We start from the raw sequence: 22,068 nt of genomic DNA, 5'->3' as shown, positions 1-22,068 counted from the left end.
TTCTCTTTCTACAAAAATGTCTGAGCTATTTTCTTGATTGTTATTGAGCACTTAATAATGGTCTGCCAACACAAACACATTTTGAGGAAAACGTTTATATTCTTTTTATTCATAGGCAGTGTATAAAAAGTGGATACTTGACGGGTGGGTAAGTGTGCTGGCTTTGGCTGATGAATGGAAAATATAAAACATTAAAGCCACGTTCAAACAGGAAATGATGGGGGTTATCTGATACATAGCAAAGGCAGATAAGCAGATTCATTCTCTTTTCTGTATGTTGAGAAAATTCAGAATTCTGTTGACATTAGCGAAGGTAGATGCGGCTTGGTTCTGTAATATTCCGACAGAAGCTCCGCTGTTGAAACCTGTAAGACCCAAAACAATGAAACAAACCTTCTCACAGAGAAGATAGAGATACAACACTTTCACGCTAAATTGAAATAAATTAAAATCATGAAACTCATTCACATTTTAGACCATCCCCCAACCCCGGCCCATCGCCCTTGTCACAGGGCGCATTAGTTTCATGATTAAAAAAGTGCAATTAAAACAATAATTTTCTGCAACATTTAAAACCTGGTGGTGGAGAGTTGGACTATTATCCCCAGAAGACGGCTGTTTAACTTTTGACAAGATTTGAAGTGGAATTTGAGATGGAAAATCCTACTCAGTGTCTTTTTAACTGATTAATACCTCTGTTTATAAGAGATGAGTCATCAGTACGTTTAAAGTAATTTGGCAGTTTTGACCTTTTCGTGGCATTCATGTTTATCTGTCTTTGGCTGGCTTTGTTTGATCTAGTTTTGTTGACCGGTCGAATTAGTTTTCTCTGCAGTTTTTAAGAATTTTAAAGGAAGTTTCTTCCTTTGACAGTTTTATTTTCTATTTCTCGATTTAAGCTCTTCTCATAGTTTGGACAACTTATTTGATGGTTGGAAATTATTTCATTGAAATATTTCCATTAGAAAATGCGCTTAAGCCCTGCACACTGAAAACACTTTGGGTAGTGACCTGAAAGAAGAAGATCAGGATACAGGCAGCTCAAATTTGTATTTTTCACATGGTGGCTTATCACAGAATATGTGTTCGTTAAAATACATTATTCTGGACACTTTATCTTGATCTTGAGTCAGTTGATGTTTTGTTTTTTGGTAAAAAGCCATTTTTCCTGATAATATGGTGATCTGTGTAGCAATTTTACTCAAGTCTTATAACCTTGACAATGGTGAATAACGAAAGTTTTTTTTTGTGAGTATAAGACTCTTTGTTGTGTTTTCCGCTAAGTCAGGTTTTTTAATTTCTTTGCTAGCTTGAAAGTTGTAAGCTGCTCTAGTGAGAAGCCATATTTAAGTGAACCACAGGTGAAGTGCCTTGAAAACCTCCCATTAACTCCCATAAGACACCATCAAATTGTAATAATTTCTAAGTTAAGCCATCTCCATCCAATCTTGAACATTTTTTACAAATACATTCACAACGTTTTGAGTTATGCTCAATTACATTTTAACTTCTGCCAACCCTTGGTGGACTTTTAGACAGGGAACCTGCATAGTTTTGTTATTCCTTTTTTGTTGGTAACTCGTGTTGAGCAAATCTAATGGAGTAAATTACCTAGTAAATACCTCACAAGACACCTAAACATGCTCTCATAGTGTTTTTTAGTATATAACTGTTGTAGGAGTACTGTTGGAATCCACTGTTTCACATTATTTTCTTGAGCATCAATTCAGCAGTTTTATATAGACTTCTCCTGCTCTGTCGCACCTTCACCAGTAAATGTCACATTTAAAGCAGGGTTGGAGCACAAAGGAAGTTCCTTCCTAGTGTCCTTATTATCCTGGCTGCCTACCACCAGGGGACACTGCAATGTCTGAGGAGAAGAAGGTGGACTTGAACACCCCTGCTCAGACCCCCCTGTGGTAGCCTCCAAAGGGTATAGGAACGTCTGTGAAGTGTTCACCATCTCTTGAAGCTCCCGGGAAAGCAGCGAAGGAGAATTCCGAGACACAGAGGACGAGGAAAGATGGCAATCCCAGCAGCGGAACTGACCACTGTCCCTTCGTCCCCGTCCTCCCATTTTACAAAAAAGATACTTGATTTTCTCCAGCACCTTGAGGACCACAGTCTTTCTGAGCAGGATGTAGATCCATGGGTCCAGGATAGGGTTGACTGAGGCCATGCGGATGGCGAGAAGGTCCTTGTACTTTCCTTGTCTCGCTTGACTCTGCTGCCCATAGAGTTGATTCTCGAAGATCCTCAACTATGACACCATGTTGGAGAAACACTAATTAGTAATCCTTGCCAACACAATGATGATATGAACGATAGATGACATTTTTAAACAGTTGGACCTTTTCACTCACCCTTTTGACTTCAAAATGACCTATATTTAGAAACAAATAATGTGTCTTAAATAATCAATTGTTCAACTATTTCTATTTCCAACTGTGTGTGCAACAACACAACCAGATGGGACACTTTCTCAAAGTTAGTCCGCCACAAAGTAGATTTCTTGTTTGGGATTCCCCACACTGAGTTTAATTAGCAGCTATGTATTTTCAAAGCCGCTCAGCGAGAACATTATTTTAGCTATATAGTGGAGTGAAGGAGGCATCCCGGTACTGGTTGTGAACAGACACATGAAGAAACCTCGCTGTCTAACTAATGATGACAATTTCTATGTCCTTTGACCTTTAAAACAAGAAGATTTGTCTGTAACAGGCACTATTATTTACGTGTCAACTGAGGCCTAAGGCAAATTTGTCTTAGTAAATATAGAAGATAAGGATTAAGATTAAAACAAGAGTAATACATCTTGATCTGAATTTGTTTAGTTTTTGTTGTTAAGGGTTTAAAGTTGTTGTTCAAAGTTAAAGCTACATTGAAGAATAACTTATTATTTATTCAATTTGTTTCTTGTTATTATTTAATTAATGTGACGGATTTTATATATATATATATATTTAAATATATCTATCTATATATAAATTAATCTGTCATACTAATACTGAGACTATAGTGGAATTACTAGGTGTTTAGGAAGTGTTTAAATTGTAATAATAAAACGAATGATACATATTATAAAAAAGCTGGCGTTTTTTTCATTTTGCATAAAGTTTATAATGATCATTTAAGACTTAATATGCTGAGCAGATGAAATTGTTCGTGGTCAACAGATCATTTAAATTACCACTTGTTTATACAGCTGCATTGGTTATATTAAAACGAAATAATGTGTATTCGACATTCTAAGTTGATTTCTGCTGATCTGGTGTTTTTTGAAACTTCAAATTCTGAAGTTTTCTTCTTTTTACTCCAAAAAAGGAAGATTATCCTCAAAAGAAATCAAAAGAATTTTACCCATTTTCTTCATTAGTTATGTTCAAAGGTTAACTCCATTCAATTATTGTCTGCAGTTCTGCAGTTACAGAACATTCAAGTCACACACATCCGAATCATCCGGGTCACCACAGCCCATTTCTGGTCAATCCAAAACTGTCATTGAAATCAATTCACAACTTTTTCAAATGATTCTGTTGACAAACAAAAAACAAATCCTTAGAACGGCTCATTAATTAGAAATATGTCTTGAACTTTGAACATTTTAGCTGTTTCTTTTCATTCACATGTCATTGTCACATGACTCCTTGAGCTGGCCACTCACCACCAAAGGGATGGAGCAGATCAGGACCACCGCAGAAGTGGCGATGAGCAGGATGACCATTTGGATCTCTGCCCCGGCGAGCCTCCTGAAGCTCCTCCGTCGCCTGAGCTCCGTCCTGCGCCTCTGGTCCTTCCCCAGAGACGTGCGTCGGATGAAGCGCTTGTGCATGAGGATGAGAGCCCCGCACACCAGCACGTTACACAGCACCGTGGCCACGACCACCGCCGAGTTGACGCCCGCGTACAGCAGGTTGAAGCCCCTCACTCGCGTCTGGTTGTTCTGCCAGTCCAGGAAGCACCAGGTCTGCGAGTTCTGCAGCGCAACCTTCCCCAGACCCAGGCTGGGCAGCGCGCAGAAGACCAGGCTGGACATGTAGATGGACACGAGCGTCAGGGCGGCCAGCCTCTGGTTCACGTACTGGTTGTAGAAGTATGCGTGGTTGATGGCCAGGAACCTCTCCACGGACATGGCGAACACGATGCTGAGCTGCAGCACGAAGAAGAAGAGCAGGATGAAGCCCGAGTACTGGCACAGCGCGCCCGCCTCCCCGCCCGGCCACTCGCCCAGCATGTAGGTGGCCAGGGTGACCGGGCTGGCCAGCAGGGTCCCGAGCAGGTCCGTCACCGCCAGACCGCACACCAGGGTGTAGAAGGTGGTCTCCTTCTGCTCCTTCCTGGAGATCCGCAGGACCACGATGGCGATGACGTTTCCCACCACGCCGAAGATAAACATGATGGCCGGGATGGTTGGCGCCTTGAGCTCAGTCGTAGTCACGTTCATACCTGTGGAGGGTTCTTCTCACATCCGCTCCTCGGGACTTCTCAAGAAATGCGCGCGAGCACTTTAGTCCAAAACATGTGCGCGCGGAGTGAACTCATTCAAAGCGGTACAATAATCGTCTGTTTTTGGTTTGTAACCGAATCTCTCGAGACAAGAAGGCGTGTGTCATGTTGACATCGAAGGAACCAACTGACAGAAGGTTCTGGTGCCGGATGAGATCTGAGCTCCACCTCTGCTGCGCGCTCGGCCAGTCAGAGTGGAGGGTGAGCAGGAGGTCACTTTCACTTCTGCATCCTTTCAAACATGTGCTCTGCTCGTCTGCTGATGTCAGCGACCATCTGTACTTTCTCCACTGACCCTTCAAACAAACAAACACTTCTCACATCATTATCTGGGTTTGGAGAATAGTTCCAATGCGTCAATAGTAGAAACAAATAAACACAGCTTATCTATTCTGCCAAGGCTGTCAAACATCTCAGGGAATCTTTCTTATTCATGCTTTCAGAGACCGTTGGCTTTGTTCAAGAGCCCAGATCAATGTACTGAAGAGTAACTTGCGCTCCTACTAAAGACATGCATCAAAATGTAACGTTTCAGTGGGTGCTACAATGTTCTAGTTAAGATAAAACGAAGGAGTTACCGTCATTTAAAACTCTGACAGAAAATTATTATAATAATTATGACAAGGAAATGTTCAAAAAACAGTGTTCTGTGAAGATTGAAAATATTGAGATTATCACCAACACAATATCCAAATAAAATGATGACACTAACAGCACTGTCACTCAAATACAGCGTTCACACAGGCAGCTATGCTTACTGGTGGGGCCGAAACTGTTTTAACCCAAAAGTTCAGAGAAGACCGCTTGAAATGGCTTCACAAAGGCTGTAGACTCACTCAAGATGTCTCACTCCAGCTGCCTCCCTTCTGTTCAACAACCACTTGGCTTGTTGGAGTTCATGCTCATAAGTTAATATCATTTCTAATAAAGATACTACTTGGGGACTTTTTGATGATGTAAAAGGAGCATAAACTTTGAGGTTAGCTGTCGCTGCCGCAGATGCTACAGATTCTCAATCTTTATTGTGTTCAGTCTTCTAATTTGTGCGTCTGAAAGTGAAGATTGACAGTCAACACTTTTATTTTCAAGTGCACATTCATGATTTACATTTTAACTCTAAGTGAGTAAAGGGTTGTTGATTATTTGTTTTTTAAAACAGCACGAGTTACAGATATTTAAAAACTGAGTTATTAAAAAGAGATTCACTCATTCGCAGAATAACTTAAATATTGCAGGAGACATCAATAGTCATTTTCTTTAAGAAATAACTTAGATATATCCACAAATCTGTTTTATGCTGTAAACACATAAAGCATGTTTACAAACACAATGAAAAGCTACATGTTATTTACAATTTTCCAACATAAAATTAACAATTGTCATTTCATGACAATTTAAACAAAATTAGACAAACATTTCTGTAACAGATTAAAAATATCATCTGTTATTACCTACATTCGTTGTCGCTCAAGGCATAAAAAGTTTCACTGTTGAAGTTGAACGAATTCTGAAGGAGTTACTTCCTTTGGATTCTTTTCAAAAAATACAAGCCACTTACAAGTTTGTCACAGATTTCACATTAAGTTCCATTTCAGCATGCACGTGTAAAGAAAAGCTTTACACAGTGATTGATTTCCAACGGGCCAATGGTCATTTAGACTGATTTGGACTAATCAGGTTTTAAGGGGGATGGATGCCGCCTCATGCCACCAGAGAGGACCCGCCACTGGTGTTGTATCAAGGAGTTTAGTTCGTCCTCAATGGATTTTTTTATGTGGCAAGTAGCAGGATGTTGTTAAGCTACTGTAAATGCTAATTTTTCCTAAACATATGAAGATTGTTATGCAGCTCCATAAATCTTTCCAGTAAGTTCTCATTACTCGCATGTTATTCATAAAAAATAGTGAAATTTATTTTTTTGCTATGTCTTGAGCGCTGATAAGGCAAAAAAAATCAAATCATCCCTACTTGATTTGAACCATGTTTTGGTGTAACTGGTGTTACGTCTGTATCTCTGTGTTCATTTGGCATTTGAAAGCAAAGTTTCCTTTTCTAGGCTTTAGATAAGCTGCTATCAATCACTATGACAGAACCTTCTCGCCAGCAACTGCATGGGAATTGACTGCACTTTGCTCCATAAAAATCACCTAGCATCAAATAAACAATTTTTTTTGTTAGAGCAGAGGCTTACGACTCACTCAAAAGGCTCACCGGAATTTTTGGGTTCACGTGCCAGCTTTTGAAAACCAGGATTGTGGAGCAGAGGGTCCTGTGGCAAACAAGGTTGAAGGAAGTCAACATGGTTGGCATAGTTTCTCACAAGAGTTAAGATGTCTGTGTCAGGAGTCTTGTTTGTTTTTGGATTTAATGTATGATGATTTGGTTTGACCGATGGCCCAAAGGCTTAACCACCTGCCCACACTGAGGTTTCTTCTTCGATCTCTGACTCCGCCTGTGCCTATTTCCCACTGGCACACTGGTGTCTGGTTGTTTCTTTCCACTACTGCGGCTGATGACGCCTGAGGCCTGTTACAGCTGGAAGATCCTCTTTGTTCTAAATAAGTGAACAGGATTGTGGCGGGCGAGTCCTGATCTGTCCCAAGTCACTGCTAAGTGCTGCTAGTCTACAGAGATTCAGCCTCATTAATAATATCTTTAAAGCAGAAAACACGACCTTAAACGGTCCGCCAAGTTGTGAGAAATGTTTTACAACCACAGACTTCCCATGTGGTGAGTGAGCAGTGATCCCCAGTGGAGCAAGGTTAGCAGAGTCAGGGGTCAAAGGTGATTGATTTTGGCTTTAAAGCTTGTAAACAACCACAAATATAAAGCCACAGACAGAATTGTGTTCCTTAATGTGAAGTTTTGAGTCAAACCGGAGCCTCAGGATTTATTGTCACCAAATAGAAGGAACAAATTTGTAACATTTTTTTTTTTACTAAAGCCAATCAACCCAATGTTCACCAAACAAACACCACATATACCAAAACCAGCCACACTTAACAGTTTGATACCGAAACACACTCCAGGAGCATCACACATCGGCGTTATTTAGGCTGACAGGTACTTGTCTCTCTCACCACCTGGCTCTAGTTTAAGGTTATAGATGGATTAAACAGAACAGGGATGACAAACAGATATTTGAGAGCAACGTTTGTGTGCTCAGTGTCAACAAGCATTATACCCCCATGACATCAGGTGACGCTGTGCAAATGAGGCCAACAATATTTGAGTCAGAGTCACCTGGTTCCAAGTTCATTATCAGCAGATTCAAGTAAAGGCAGTTGTTTTACAAAACCACCGGACACGACCTCTGTGGGTCACTCCAGGCTCATTACTCACTCCTTGTCTGAACTCTTTTCTCCAGACCAACCCTCAGACTAGTTTGATGTTTGCAACTGTTGTAGAATTTAGGAAAGTAACAAGGTCGTTCATCGTTAATTTGGGCAGCTCCGTAGGATTAAGGCCCCTTTAACTCAACAAAGACTTGATAACTGTGAAGGATACCCCTGTTCCATAACTTAAAAACATTCCTAGAACCAGTCACAGTCGGTTGGCTGTCTCCTATCTCTCGGGCAGATGATTGGCCAAAAAGGTAAATCAACGATAGTCTTTTAATCTAGTGAAATCAGATCAAATCCGAGTAACTATCCAACATTGGTAAATAAAGATGATCTATCTATGACGGAAGGTGTTTAACTGTCAAATTTTAGCTGAAATATGTCACACTTGTTATCATTTCCAGCGTACTGAGTCAGGTGTTGGAGAATTTAGAGCGAGGACTCCACATGATTGTTGTTGTTTGCACTGAAGCCAAAGTGTGACACACATTTTGAAGAATCTACAAATCACTTTAAGTCATGCTTGTAGTAGATTCCTATTCCCCCTCACTATCACTTCAGTCTTCTGATCTTCTTGTTCTTTTTCTTGAGTGTTCAAAAACAACCAGAGCTCTAATCATGCTCATCAACTCAGTGCAGTTTCAACATAAGCTTTAGACGAACAAGTTGATTTCCCTCCGTGATAGAAGACAAAGAACCTGGCTTCCTAAAATGTTTTTAAACGAATCCGACAGATGATCAGACAATAAAAGGCAGGAACCAAATTAGGGGACTATTTAAAATCTTGATTAAATTAAAAGTTAAATTGATGCTCTCAATGGCAACCTGCTAAAGTGTTTATGTTAATGTATCGTTTATCATGAAGTATTGTGGTAAGTTCTTCTTTGTTTATAAATCAAATAATTACATTATTCACTTCAAAATGGGGAAATTTTCACAAGCAGGCATTGTTGTTAACCACTATTTTCTTTCATCGGGTAATTCTCTCTTCTGTTTTTACTTGTTTTCTGTAATTGTTTCATCTTCTTCTTCAAAACTGGACAATTAAAGATGATTTTTATTCACATGAGAAGATACATGCTAGAATTCAATCAACGATGATTCACTTTTAAAATGTTTTCTTATTTCTGGAGCACCAAATGGATGGAAGTTGTTGAAGGTGCTAAAACTGCATGCAAGATTGTGACACGACGCGGCTCACTTACAAGTTACATGCTGATTTTCAACAGGCAAACGCCACAATCTTGAATTCCAGCAACCTTAACACTCTGCAATGTGCCTCTCATTAAACCTTATGTCTGCCGGTTTTAGTCCCGACCTCTGGAATTCATTCCTGTGCTCCTCTTGTCTTCCCTGCTCCTACGGGACCCCTTTGCCCACTGCAAAGTGTGAGCGTTCAGCAAGAATATTGTTCCAAAATGTCATTTATTGAAGATGTCAGATCAGTAAACCTAGAGACAGTGATTGATCTCAAACCTACTTACCCACAGTAGCCAAAATGTTGTGCAATGGAAAAAAGTCATTATAATGATTTGTGTTTAAATATGATATTAGTCTGACAATTAATGTTATCATAAAACCTTTCTGTGGAAATTGTAAAATAAACAGATCTGATATTTTTCTATATGTGTAGCAAGTTTTTTTTTTTTTTAAAAAGGTTCTCATTAAAATACAGTTAGATAAATGGATTTTGTGTCCAATGTATATTAATCTAAAATACAAGAATGTTTCTAGGCACTGGAGAGCTTGGCCAATGCAGAGTGGCTCACATGACGCATGTGTGTTGCTGTTACTCGGAATGTCACCAATATGAACTTCACGGAAATATCTGTTATACAACGTGACTCTCAACAGTCTTAATTATATGTGAGAGAATTATTGCTGTTAATTGTTCAAGTGCAGGGAATAGTCAGCAGAAGTAGTAAAGAATAACTTTTTGTCACATCAATGGATGAACTATGACAATGATCTATATAAGCAGCTGATATTTTCATCAGAATCCTCCTTTGCGTTGTTAAGCTTTCAAAGTCGACATCTTTTTACCACAGTCATCTTCCTCTTTAGAAAATATATTTCAATAATAACGCAACATCCTGTTTTCTCTATTTGTGGTTTGAGCACTGGGCTCAATCTTGCTCTGACCAAAACTAAAAGTTAAATATTGTCAAATGTCCATATGCACCCTGCTTTGTCAATTATTAGCTACATTTACTACTGATAATTTAGCAGTTTTATGATTTGCTTATTGCTTTCAGTCAAAAGTCACCTTGAATGCACCTCAGGCATGTTTTTACGGACTTCTCCTTCAGGAGGTGTGCAGGGCATATCCTACTGGGAAGTGACCTTGGGACAGATCCAGGACATGTTGGAGTAACTATGACCCTTGTTTGTTATAAACATTTTTGTTCTATTTTATCTTTCAGTCACAAATATAATGATATTTCGTTGAAGCTAAATATCGCAATATATCTTAAATAGCAGATATCATTTATCGTAATATTATAATTTCCGTGGGCCAAATATCGCTGCAGTATCAAATCCCTATTTTGTGAAAACCAACTCAACTAAACAAGGCCTTATTAACCGTTGCGTTGTCTCTGGGTGGTTCACCTTCACCCAGAGACAACACAAGGGTTGAAATACCTGTTCTGGAAAAAAAAAGATCTTGATTGTACCTGGTTTGTTCTCAATGAAGGATGTTAGCTCACGTCTGATTGTTTTAAGATCAACTGTTTTGTTTTCACAGGCATCTCAAGAAAGACCTTGTCATCATTTTTCAGACCTGTTCCGCATGAATGCTGTGTACGGAAAAACTAACGCTCAAGAAGGCTCCGCCCCAATGTAAAAAATAAGAAAAAAAGTGGCAACATGCAACATTGACTCAAGTTTGATGTGTAAATAATGAGGATCAAAACAGCTCTTGTGATTCTTGATATGCCGTCAGCACAGGCAAGGTCTGAACACCGGCAGCTATCCGGAGCAGACGGTTTCCATCCGTTAATGATTAGGTCAGAGGAATTCCTTCCCAAAACTCTTTCCATGTTCGCTGCATCCGTAGAAAATCTAAAGAGAAATTCTGACCTAATGTGTTTAACACTCCAGGTGAGGTTTGCTCATGAAAATATGTCTCTTTTTTGAAGTGCAGAATTGAATCACAGTCAACCGGAATATTCTTCACTTAATTGTTTTGGACTTTTGTTTGCATGTTTCATCATGTGAACCTGATGCTGTTGAGGTTCATTTCAAAATACCATGCAGAGATATTCGTTTCCCGAAAGTGACTTTTAAAGAACATTGGAAGCCCTTAGATTTGTTGTTTTTGTTTCTTGTTGCCTTTGAACTTTTTACTTGCACTTATCCAGTAATGGGTTGTGGGGGAAAGTTACTAAGACTTCATGCTCCCCAAACACCTCCACCAGATCTGATAAAATATAATAATAATAGAACAGGTTTCTTAAGTTAATAGTGTTCTTAATGTCTTCTTTATTCATATAAACGTTTGTTTTTTTTCTATCACTGTTTGTTTCTGGTAAGGATGTTTTCTTACCATTGCAAGCTGACAGCTGTTTTCTACAGAAGATAGATCCACGAGGCCATCGAAATAAAGGGGCGTGAAACAATACATTCATGTAGGTTGATATTTAATACGTTTAAGATTAAACATTTTTATCATCATCATCATACAGTTTTTTTCTGACTCTTTTCTTTCATGTGTGTGACTATCACGGACAATCAATGTGTAGATAGATGACTTCTGACTTCCGTTGAACACATCTGGAGACTTTTTTAACAAACGTCTTATCTTTCCAGCGTAAGAAATATGTACGACAAGCCTGGCTCTGTGAAACCAGTCCCAACATGAAAGTAAACACACATGTGAAACGTTCATTGTGTATTTATGGATGTGGTTATGATGGTCCACTAAAGAGATAAGCTGATAAAGATGGAATGGAGGTGGAGCACTTATCTTGAGCCCCTCAGTCGACCACATGTTCCACTCTGGAGAAAGATGTTTGGGTGAAGGGCTGTGGGCTGTGGGCTAATTTAGACTGATTCATAATTGTTCTACCTCTTATCTGGAAGTGTGTTGTGAGCCACATCCAGTACATTTGAAACCACGAGTTCAAAGCTCTAATTCACATCAGATATCTTCCACTGATGACGCGTGGGCCCATCAAGAGTCTTTATCTGTGCCGCTACTTTGGGCAAAATGAAGCTTAGCTATATATTAACATAAGATAACATAAATATATATACCCAGTCCACGCCACATATGACTTGGTGCCTAAAGCGTACCCACAAATATGTAGGAATAGCAAAAAAACTGCCAGAAGAACATTTTTGGAATTGGCTGGAGAAAAAAGGGGGCCTATGTAATGAATCTGCTAGAAAAGGTGACCTAGAAGTGGAGAAGTGGATGAGTCAACAGGCAGGGGTTCATACAAGGCTGTTTAATAAACCACAAAAAACACAATGTAACATAAAAAACGTCCACAAGATGGCGTCAAGCTTCAGAGTCCAGTCAATTCGAGTCAGATTAAAAACCAGTAGTCCAAAGAAAAGCAAGGGCGGCTGTGAGGTGCGAGATCCACTTTAAAAGGGCTGACACAAAAGTCAGGAAGTCAGTGTCCAAGATACAAAGTTGGTTCACAAGGCGAACTACTGTGAGGTTTATTGATGGTCCAATGAAAACATGCCACTGACTTGAATGGCTGGGATATGTTTTTATTTCTCCACTATAGCCTAACTTCAACTGTAAAGTGTCTTGAGATAACTTTGTTATGATAAGACACTTTAAATAAAATTGAATTGAATTGAACGGCGACTCAGGCCAGGAGCAGACTCTTTATGCACCACTGTGGATCTTTGCCAAGCAACGCCCCCACCAACTGTCAAGATAGCGGCGCAAGCACAGGAAAAGACTATAATAAATAAAAGCCCCAGGAAAGGGGATTGACAGGAGCAGGGTCGTCTGGTGGCCTGAGATGGCTGTTGGCGACGGGCATTAGGAGGGAAACATGGAAGGTGGGGTGTATCTTTAGGGAGTCAGGAAGCTTCAGGCGAACAGCAGACGGGTTGATTTTGTATTCTTGTAACTGGGACTATAAGAAAGGGAAAAGTTGAACTGCCCAAGGAAGAGAGCCCAGCGAGCTTGGCATGAGTTGAGCCTCTTGGCGCTCTTGAGGTACAGCGGATTTTTATGGTCAGTAAGGATCAAAAAAGGTTCCTCAGAACCCTCCAGCCAATGTCTCCACTCCTGCAGCGCCACCATCACCGCCAACAGCTCCTCGTTTCCCACATCGTAGTTCCTCTCAGCAGCAGTGAGTTTCTGGGAGTAAAAGGCGCAGGGGTGGACCTTGCCGTCCTCTGGGAAAGAACCATGCTGAGTCCGATGTCCGGCACGTCGACCTTCACGATGAATTGGAGAGACGAATCTGGATAGGTGAGGATAGGAGCTGTAGGGAACCAGTTTTTCAGTTCTTTATAGGCAGCGTCCGCTTTGGGGTCCAGGTAAAGACTTGCTTAGTGGAGGTAAGTTGGGCACTGGCAATTTTACTGTAATTCTTTACAAAGCGGCAATAGAAATTGACAAACCAGAGGAATTGTTGTAATTGTTTACGGTTCTTAGGAACAGGCCACTTAGTAACCGCCTCAATCTTAGCTGGATCCGGGGGGAGTTGTCCCTGGCCAAGGATAAAACCCCAAACCTGAAAGATGAAACCGCAAACTCACATTTTTCGGTATATTTTCATATCATATATTTTTATATATTCGGTATAAGTCCTTTGCGATCTCAACAAACGTGGCGGCGACGTTCTTCGCTAAGTTTGAAAAGATAATAATATCATCCAAATAAAGAGACAAAATGATTCAACATGTCTCACAGGACATCATTAATCAAGGCTTGGAACACGGCAGGAGCATTGGTCAACCTGAATGGCATTACCAGGTATTCAAAATGGTCATAGGGTCCTATTTTTCTTAGCTATGAAGAAGAATCATGCCCTAAGAGGTGAGGAGGATGGTCTAATCAGTCCAGCGGCGAGTGACTCTGTGATGTATGTCTCAAGAGTTTCAAGCTCAGGGCGGGAGACGTTGAGGCGAATAGACGGTAGAGAAGCACTGAGTAGCAAGTCGATGGCAGTCATAGGGTCGGTGAGGAGGTAAGGAGATAGATTGATCCTTACTAAACACTTTGCAGAGGAACTCAGGAGGTACCTGAGAGAGATCGGCCGGTGTAGAAGGACTGGTAAGCTGTGTCCTTCTTATGGGAGACCGAGACAGCAGGAATGACAATACTCGCTCCAACCAGAGATGGACAACCCCAGTCGATCCTGGGGTTGTGAAGCTGGAGCCAAGGTAGACCTTACACGGCCTTCATGCCTACGCTTAGGAAGCCAGTTATTGATCCGCACAGCAAGGGAAATGAGGCCCTTAAAAGTCTAAGGTTCGTCCAGAGTCAAGAGTTGGTCACGGATATCGACGTTAAGGGAGGAAATAAACTCAGATTTCAGAGCTGACTCATTCCAACCGCACTCTGAAGCAGTTACGCAAAACTCAATGCTGAACTGTGCTACCAAGAAACTACCTTGATGCAGCTTAAGTAATTTAACGAACACAGCGGAGGAGATGTGGAACGGATAGTCAAACACCCAACACATTTCAACAGTTCAGCAGTTTCACTACTGTGTGTTCTGTGCAATGACAATAAAAAAAAGTCTAAAAGGCATCATAAGAGTTCAGGAATTCAGCCTTTGATTTCCACACAGAAGTAGCCCAAGAACAAGCCTGTCCCCATAGTAGATTGATAACAAATGCATTCTTGGAGCGGTCCGCAGGAATTGCTAACGCTTTCCTGTCTGCCCAGGAAAGTGTTGGGGAGAATGAATTGACAGTTCCCAATTTAGCATAGGAGCTAATAAGTGATCGAGTACCGGAGCAGGGACACTTTCGGTGGAGCGAGGAGTGACAGAGGAAAGTGTGTACAGAGTTGCATTCATAGCCCTTAGAGACAAAGACATGTCTTATAATGTTGCCTTTCATAAAAGAAGAAAATGACGGTTTGCATTGCTCACTGTGTGACAGCAAAGGTTTGTTGAAATACAAACACAATGTGAGATTTGAAGTCAAATAAATGAAAGGAAAGTTCAAAGGAAGTTTGGGACCTGACCTTGTTTCTGGACAATGGGGAAAAATCAGAGTTTATTCATCAGGTAATTTAAAGACATATGTTATCAGTCTAACTGGAACTCTTGTTTGTGAAAGTAGTCACACAGTGCAGCTCATGAAGTGAACCTCTGGAGGTCAATAACTCAATATTTTCTTCTTCACACAGACTGTGCCTGTGAGGTCGTGAACACATCAACAACAACGTCAACAAGCTGATTGTAGAAATGAAACAAGCCATGAAAAGATGAATGTGCCAGCTCTTCTCTGATCAATGACTTGTTCTCATGAATAAATCTCTGCAAATGTACATTTATTTGTCATCATAACCATGAGATGTCATGACTTTTTGTCTCGTTCTTCAAATTTCCTGTCAATCACAAGATAAAATGTTTTTAATAAGAGGGTTTTTTGGATGAAAAGATTCCGATTTTTTAAAAAGAGTTTTCAAGGTCACATTGTTGAGGTGTGTGTGTGTGTGTGTGTGGATGTGCATGTGTGTGTTGGGGGGTGTTAGCGTGTGTGTGTGTGTGCGAGTGCGTACAAATAACAAGATTCAATCAGCATTATAACCACCCGCTCCATCAGGATTTATTGAGAAATTAATTTGATCATTCATAACTTTGTGTAACAATAATGATCCATAAGTGTGTTAAACAGCTGCCCAGATCTCTGGTACATCATCTTAAATGAACAAGAAGATTTTTCAGAGAGCTGACTCAGCATGTTTGGATTAAGATGTTTATCATTTTAAAGAGGGAAATTGAAAACATGTCTTTGCTTGCATTACTGTGTATCAACTATGTAAATCAGGCTTTTAAAAACAACACCCACTGAGAGTTCTTTCTGTGGTTCTGGAGGCTCCACAGCGTCAACCTGAGGTGAGGATTAAAACAAACGTCTCTGAATACAGCAGAATATGAAGCAGGACTAGAAATGATTTAAAACAGGTCTGAGCTTTGTAATAATCACCTGAAATGTTTTAGGTGAACGTCAACCTGCTCTTGGCAGAAGTGGTGTTTTCTGAAGAGCCCAACAGGTGAACAGTGAACTGTACTGTGTTTTTATAACAAGAGATTAGATATATGTGGAATTGGGTCACACTAATGTTTAAATATTAATGATAGTAAATATAATAAAGCATTACAAATAATTATATGTATGACCTGCAAAAATAGTTTCCCACCTCATACATAAATGGTAACATCAACCATTTTATTGTGACCTCTGTCATTTAAATAAGTTTCTAAATAGGATGAACTATAATCGTATCGCGGTTGTCCCGTTCTTTACCGCTAGAGAGCAGCGTTTCATCTTAGATAATGTTTCTGAGTAACAGCTTTATATGTTTTAATGCCGTTTCCACTGCTCTTGTCAGTGTTAGACATTTCTTTGTCAAACTATTCCATCTGATGTCCCTCTGTGTTGTTGTTAAGTCGCTTTTCTCAGCAGGAAATCTTTTAATGTGTTGCGGCACTATGGGTTGGGTTCTCTCACCAAGTGGATTGTGAGAAGAGATTTGACTTGGGTTTATACATTTCATGTGTGGATGTTTGAGCTCTCTCCGTTCTGACGCACTTTAATGACCCAATAAAATAATAGTTAAAAGGTCAAGACAACATGGAGACAAACACAAGAGTCTCAGGAAATCAGAGAAAAGCCTGCAAGAATAAAAAATGTCTTGAGATGTTTGAAGTTGTCAGTAGAATCCATCAAGCACAGAGAGAGAGGAAGATCGTTCCAAAGCTTAGGAGCAACAGCCTGGAAGGATTTCTCTCCTCTGGTCCTGAACCGTGTTTGAGGAACCATTGTCAGATTCTGATCCACAGACCTCAGAGCCCGAGCTGGGGTGTAAGGCTGGATCAGATCACTGATGTAAGGAGGAGCCTGACCATGAATAACTCTGAAAGTAAGAACTAGAATTTTAAAGTTCTTCCTGCAAGAAACTAGCAGCCAGTGAACAGATTTAAGGATCGGAGAAATGTGAAACTGTCAGGACTCGAGGCAGGAAAACCAAATGCAGAGGTAAGACACCGTAATGAGAGAAAACAGATTTATTAATGAAAAGGGCAGGCAAAAAGGCGCCGAAAAAAGACAAAACATTGGCCAGAAATGAATAACTTGACTAGGGCATAGACACATACCACAGAGATTTGACGTCAACAAGGAGGGGGTACACAACAATCAAGGGGAGAAGGGATCAGATGGGACGAAGACACAGGTGACACAAATCAGGGCAATCAGCTCAGGAGCACAAGAGGAAGCAAAACAAGACCGGTGCTGTGTCTCAAATCGCATACTTGCGTACTCAAAGTTAGTATTTTTAATGCGTAAGTGCGTCTCAATTCTTAGTATGCGAAATTTAGTGCACCAGCACACCAAATCGGCGTACTAAAACACCCACGAAACTAAGTATGGTTCGATGGACACTATCTACCCTAAACAGCTGCCATCTTAGTGAGGTTGTAAACGGAAGTTACGTCATATATATATATATGCATGAATATTCATATACGTATAGGTGTATTTTCCGCAGCAGTAGAAGGATGAGACGTCTTCGGTGCTGATAACAGCTTAAATATTTCTATTCTCATATTTTTCTTTATTTTCCAAACTTGCAAAACGTGCTGCCAGCAGGTGTCGGCGATAGCGTTCAAACAGCTGGTTGAAACATCGTTAAATAGAAGTAGAAGAAGAAGCTGTCACGTCAATTCCGGTTAGTACGTAGCGGCAGTGTTTGATTTGAGACATACTATCTGTGGAGAATTTGCGTACTAGTTAGTATGTACACTATCCTGATGCATACTAACTTCTAGTATACCAAGAGAAGTATGCGATTTGAGACACAGCATGGGATCAGAACATTGCAATAAGACCAATTCAATTCAATTCAATTTTATTTAAAGTGTCTTATCATAACCAAGTTATCTCAAGACACTATACAGTTGAAATAAGACTACAGTTGATTAAGGAAAAATAGATCCCAGCAATTTAACAAAGAGCAAGAAACAAAACACTGTACAGTGAGCTGTACAGTGAGCAATGGCGAGGAAAAACTTCCTTTTAGAAGGCACCAGGAACTGAGACGAAAGGGAACATAAAAAACAGAACATGACAGTCCCCTCCCTCATGGCAGACTACCAGGCGGCCACAGGGGGAAAAAAAATAATTAAAAAAAACAAGAATAATACACTTAGAATAACAATGGCGTGATAACCCCAAGCTAAAAACCACAAAAACAGCTAGAACCAAGTAATAGTCTTTTAGACTTATTAATGTCCTCAATTAGTAAAGGGTCCATCAGGAACCCAAGAACATTCTCCGGGACCATACCCCTGCCAGTCCACAAGGTACTGAAAGCTGCGCTGACGACGAGTGTCGAGGATCATACAGACTGTATAAACAGCCTCGCCATCGATGATGCGGGGTGGAGGAGGTGGTCTGGTGGCTGGAACAAGGTCACAGGTTTGGAGAGGGAAACATGGATGGTGTTATCGATACCGTAGATGGGGTATGAAGTGTGCCATTTCAGTAAAACGGTCCACCACCGTGAGGATATTCGTCATGACCTCTGAGGCCGGGAGACCGGTCACAAAGTCCATAGATATATGGGACCAGGGTCGAGATGGCACGGGCTAGGGTAGGTGAACGTAAAATGGAACCTGCTCTGTATACCTGTGTATTGTATACATTTGTCCCAAAACCCACACCTTTTTATTTCTCTCCCGGAGCCCCCAATTGACGAAGTTGTGTCGTCGAGCAGCACGCAGATACTCCAGATTACAATGATCAGTCCACACTACAGAAGGGTGCTCAGATCCCTTTAACCCAGTGCCTCCACTCCTCCAGTGCAGATTTAATTGCCAGCAACTCCTGATCACCCACATCATAATTAAACTTAGAAGCAGAGAGTCTGTTGGAGAAGATGGCCCAGGGGTGAAGTTTTTGATAACAGTCTGACCTTTGAGATAGTACATCTCCAACACCGGTGTCTGAAGCGTCCACCTCAATTGTAAACTGGAGCTGGCTTTCAGGTTGGCGGAGGATTGGAGCAGAGGATTGGAGCTGAGAAAAGTTTACGGAGGTCCTGGAACACTGCCTTGGCTGTGAATCAGAGGTGAGGGAGTGGAGAACAGACGGAGCTAAAGTTCCTAATGAATATGCAATAGAAATTAGCAAAGCCTAGGAATCTCTGCAACACCTTAAGTGAGGTTGGAACACTCTTGAACAACACAAATCTTCTCCGGATCCATGTGTATGCTATCTGGACGAATAATATAACCTAGAAAGGTGAACGACTGATCATGAAATTCGCATTTCTCTGCTTTAAGGAACAGATGATTTAATAGCAGACGTTCTAACAAGCCACATACATGCTTTGTGTGAGAACATTCATCAGAGGAAAAAAATGAGGATGCAGTCTAGGTAAACAAACACAAAGCGATTAAGAAAGTCATGTAGAACATCATTAATAAGGTTCTGAAACACTGCAGGGACGCTGCTTAGGCCAAATTGTACAGGATTGAATTCAACCACAGAGTTGCAGATGGGAGACTACCTGCCCCATTCTGAAGTGGCCCACGACTCAGCTTGGCCACTGAAGCGAGAAATGATGAACGGCACCTTGGCACATTCAGCGGGAAATGCAGCAGCATTCAACTCAAACTGTAGCCGGCACTTGGTCAAGAATGGTCTGCAATCTCCAAATCCTCCATTAAAGAGTGGGGGATGGGCCAGCATTGTCATGGAAGCTGCTTGGAACACGTCTGTAATGGCTTGGACCGGAGCTTCCACCTGGTGAGCAGATCTTGAAACTGAAAAAGGTCGTGAGTGAGGCAATCTGGTGGCAGAGCGCTTGAAACATGGAGCCATGCTGAAGTATCATCTTGCTCACCCAATGTTGCAGGTTAGACAGGGCAGCATCATTGCGAGCGATCTGCTCCTAGGCAGAATCAGGGCTGTTCCTCTCTGCTGGGTTCATTGTGGTCGTGATGTTCTTTTAGGACTCAGGTGCAGGAAACCCAAATTCAGAGGCAGGACACCGTAATGAAGATAAAACTAATTTGTTAACAAGACAAGGGCGGTCAAGCGGTCACAAGACATTGGCCAGAAAATGTATAACTGACTAGGGCAAAGACAAATACAACAGAGATTTGACGTCACGACAGAGACTAACAGACAAAGGAGGGGTTTTATGTACACAACAATCAAGGGGAACAGGGATCAGGTGAGAAGAAGACACAGGTGACACAAATCAGGGCACAAGAGGAAGTAAAACAAAACAGGGATCAGGACTTTGCAATAAGACCATGAAGTGAGACGAAAGGGAACATAATAGACAGAACATGACAGAAACTTCTGGGGGTTTGCAGAGCTATCCTTCTCAATGGTTTCAGCATATAGTATCTTGGCACTTTTCTAATTGCAAGGAAATACTGCTGATTACTCCAGGTATTATCTGGTGGTCGCAGCACTGGACCAGCAATTAACCCGGTCGAATTATGCATCCTATCAGTAATGCGCTTCATCGTGTAAAATCTGATGCACTCAAGCAGCTTCTCCTCTGGCGATAGGGCTTTCCGGAGGCCTCATCAACGTAACAGTAGAACCTGTGTCAACAAGAGTAAGTAAGTAAGTAAGTAATATTTATTTATATAGCGCTTTTCGAGACCAGGGTCACAAAGCGCTTAAACAATCAAAACAATACTCAAAAAAGTACATACTTTAAAGATCAAGATAATACTGAGAACAACACAGGAGTTCGAGAAATTCAAGGAAAAGCCTGAACAAATAGAAACGTCTTAAGATGTTTCTTAAAGGAGTCAGTAGACTCCATCAAGCGCAAAGAGAGAGGAAGATTGTTCCAAAGCTTAGGAGCAACAGCCTGAAAAGATTTCTCTCCTCTGGTCCTGAGCCGTGTGCGTGGAACCATAAGTAGGTTCTGATCCACAGACCTCAGAGCCCGAGCTGGGGTGTAAGGCTGGATCATATCAGTGATGTAAGGAGGAGCCTGACCATGAATAGCTCTGAAAGTAAGAACCAGAATTTTAAAGTTGATCCTGAAAGAAACTGGAAGCCAGTGAAGAGTTTTAAGGACCGGAGAGATGTGAGTTCTTCTACTTGAGCGGGTCAGAATTCTCGCTGCAGAGTTCTGAATCAACTGCAGACGAGACAGCTCCTTCAAGCTCCAGATCATGTTCCGACAACATTTTCCTAAGTTTAGAGATTTTTCTCAGTTGAAGGAAACAGTTTCTGGTCAGTTTTCTGCAATGTCGAACAAGAGACATGTCTTTATCAAATACAACACCCAGGTTTCTCAGGCTCAGTTTGACAGACTGACCTATGTCACCTAAGTACTGACTCAACCCTGGAATCTTATCATCAGGAGCAATCACCAGTGTTTCAGTTTTGTCCACATTTAGCTGCAAAGTGTTTTCACTCAGCCATTGTTTGATTTCTAGCAAACAATTGACTAAGTTGGATCAAAAGAGCAGTAGAGCTGGATATCATCAGCAAAAATGTGATAAGAAACATCAGGAAATCTCTGAATGATTTTACCGAGGGGAATCAAGTACAGCAAAAACAATAAAGGACCCAGAACAGAACCTTGAGGGACTCCACACAACAGATCTGCCGATTCAGACCTCATTTGATTGGCAGATACACTAAAACTGCGCCCAGAAAGTTAAGATGAGAACCATTCTAACACAGACCCAGACAGTCCCACTTCATCCCTCAGTCTTCTCAGCAGGATCTGGTGATCAACTGTGTCAAAGGCTGAGGACAGATCCAAGAGAACCAGAACAGTGAATTTACCAGAGTCAGCCAACATCATGATGTCACTGGACACTTTCAATAAAGCTGTCTCCGTAGAGTGATGTTTACGGAAGCCAGACTGAAACTTCTCATGGATGTCGCTCTGATCCAGGAACAAAGACAGCTGCTCAGACACCACCTTCTCCAAGATCTTGGACAAGAAAGGGAGCTTAGAAATAGGCCTGAAATTACTGAGGTCAGTTGGGTCTAAGCCTGGTTTTTTGAGCAGAGGCTCCAC

At 41.1% G+C, this 22,068-nt stretch overlaps 1 protein-coding gene across 1 annotated transcript; it reads right to left on the bottom strand.

Moving 5' to 3' along the window:
• Positions 1–79: 79 nt before the first annotated feature.
• On the bottom strand, positions 80–4,676 carry LOC148080496 (prostaglandin E2 receptor EP4 subtype-like). Its single transcript, XM_087792215.1, has 2 exons — positions 3,665–4,676; positions 80–2,260 (listed from the first exon to the last, which is right to left on the bottom strand). Exons 1-2 carry the CDS (start codon positions 4,442–4,444, stop codon positions 1,736–1,738), a joined length of 1,305 nt encoding a protein of 434 aa, XP_087648341.1. The 5' UTR covers positions 4,445–4,676; the 3' UTR covers positions 80–1,735.
• Positions 4,677–22,068: the final 17,392 nt, after the last annotated feature.

Source organism: Callionymus lyra, chromosome 5, assembly GCF_982586985.1.
Source record: "Callionymus lyra chromosome 5, fCalLyr1.hap1.1, whole genome shotgun sequence".
Lineage (NCBI taxonomy): Eukaryota > Metazoa > Chordata > Actinopteri > Syngnathiformes > Callionymidae > Callionymus > Callionymus lyra.
Note: the sequence above shows the minus strand (reverse complement) of the source record. Positions and strands in the feature narration are given on the sequence as shown.

What these genes read in the sequence shown, in the direction of transcription:
- LOC148080496 (XM_087792215.1), bottom strand. Translation starts at nt 4,444, where the DNA reads ATGAACGTGACTACGACTGAGCTCAAGGCGCCAACCATCCCGGCCATC. An exon ending in TCTGCTCCATCCCTTTGGTG is followed by an intron (nt 2,261 to 3,664) that starts GTGAGTGGCCAG and finishes ATGGTGTCATAG; the next exon opens with TTGAGGATCTTCGAGAATCA.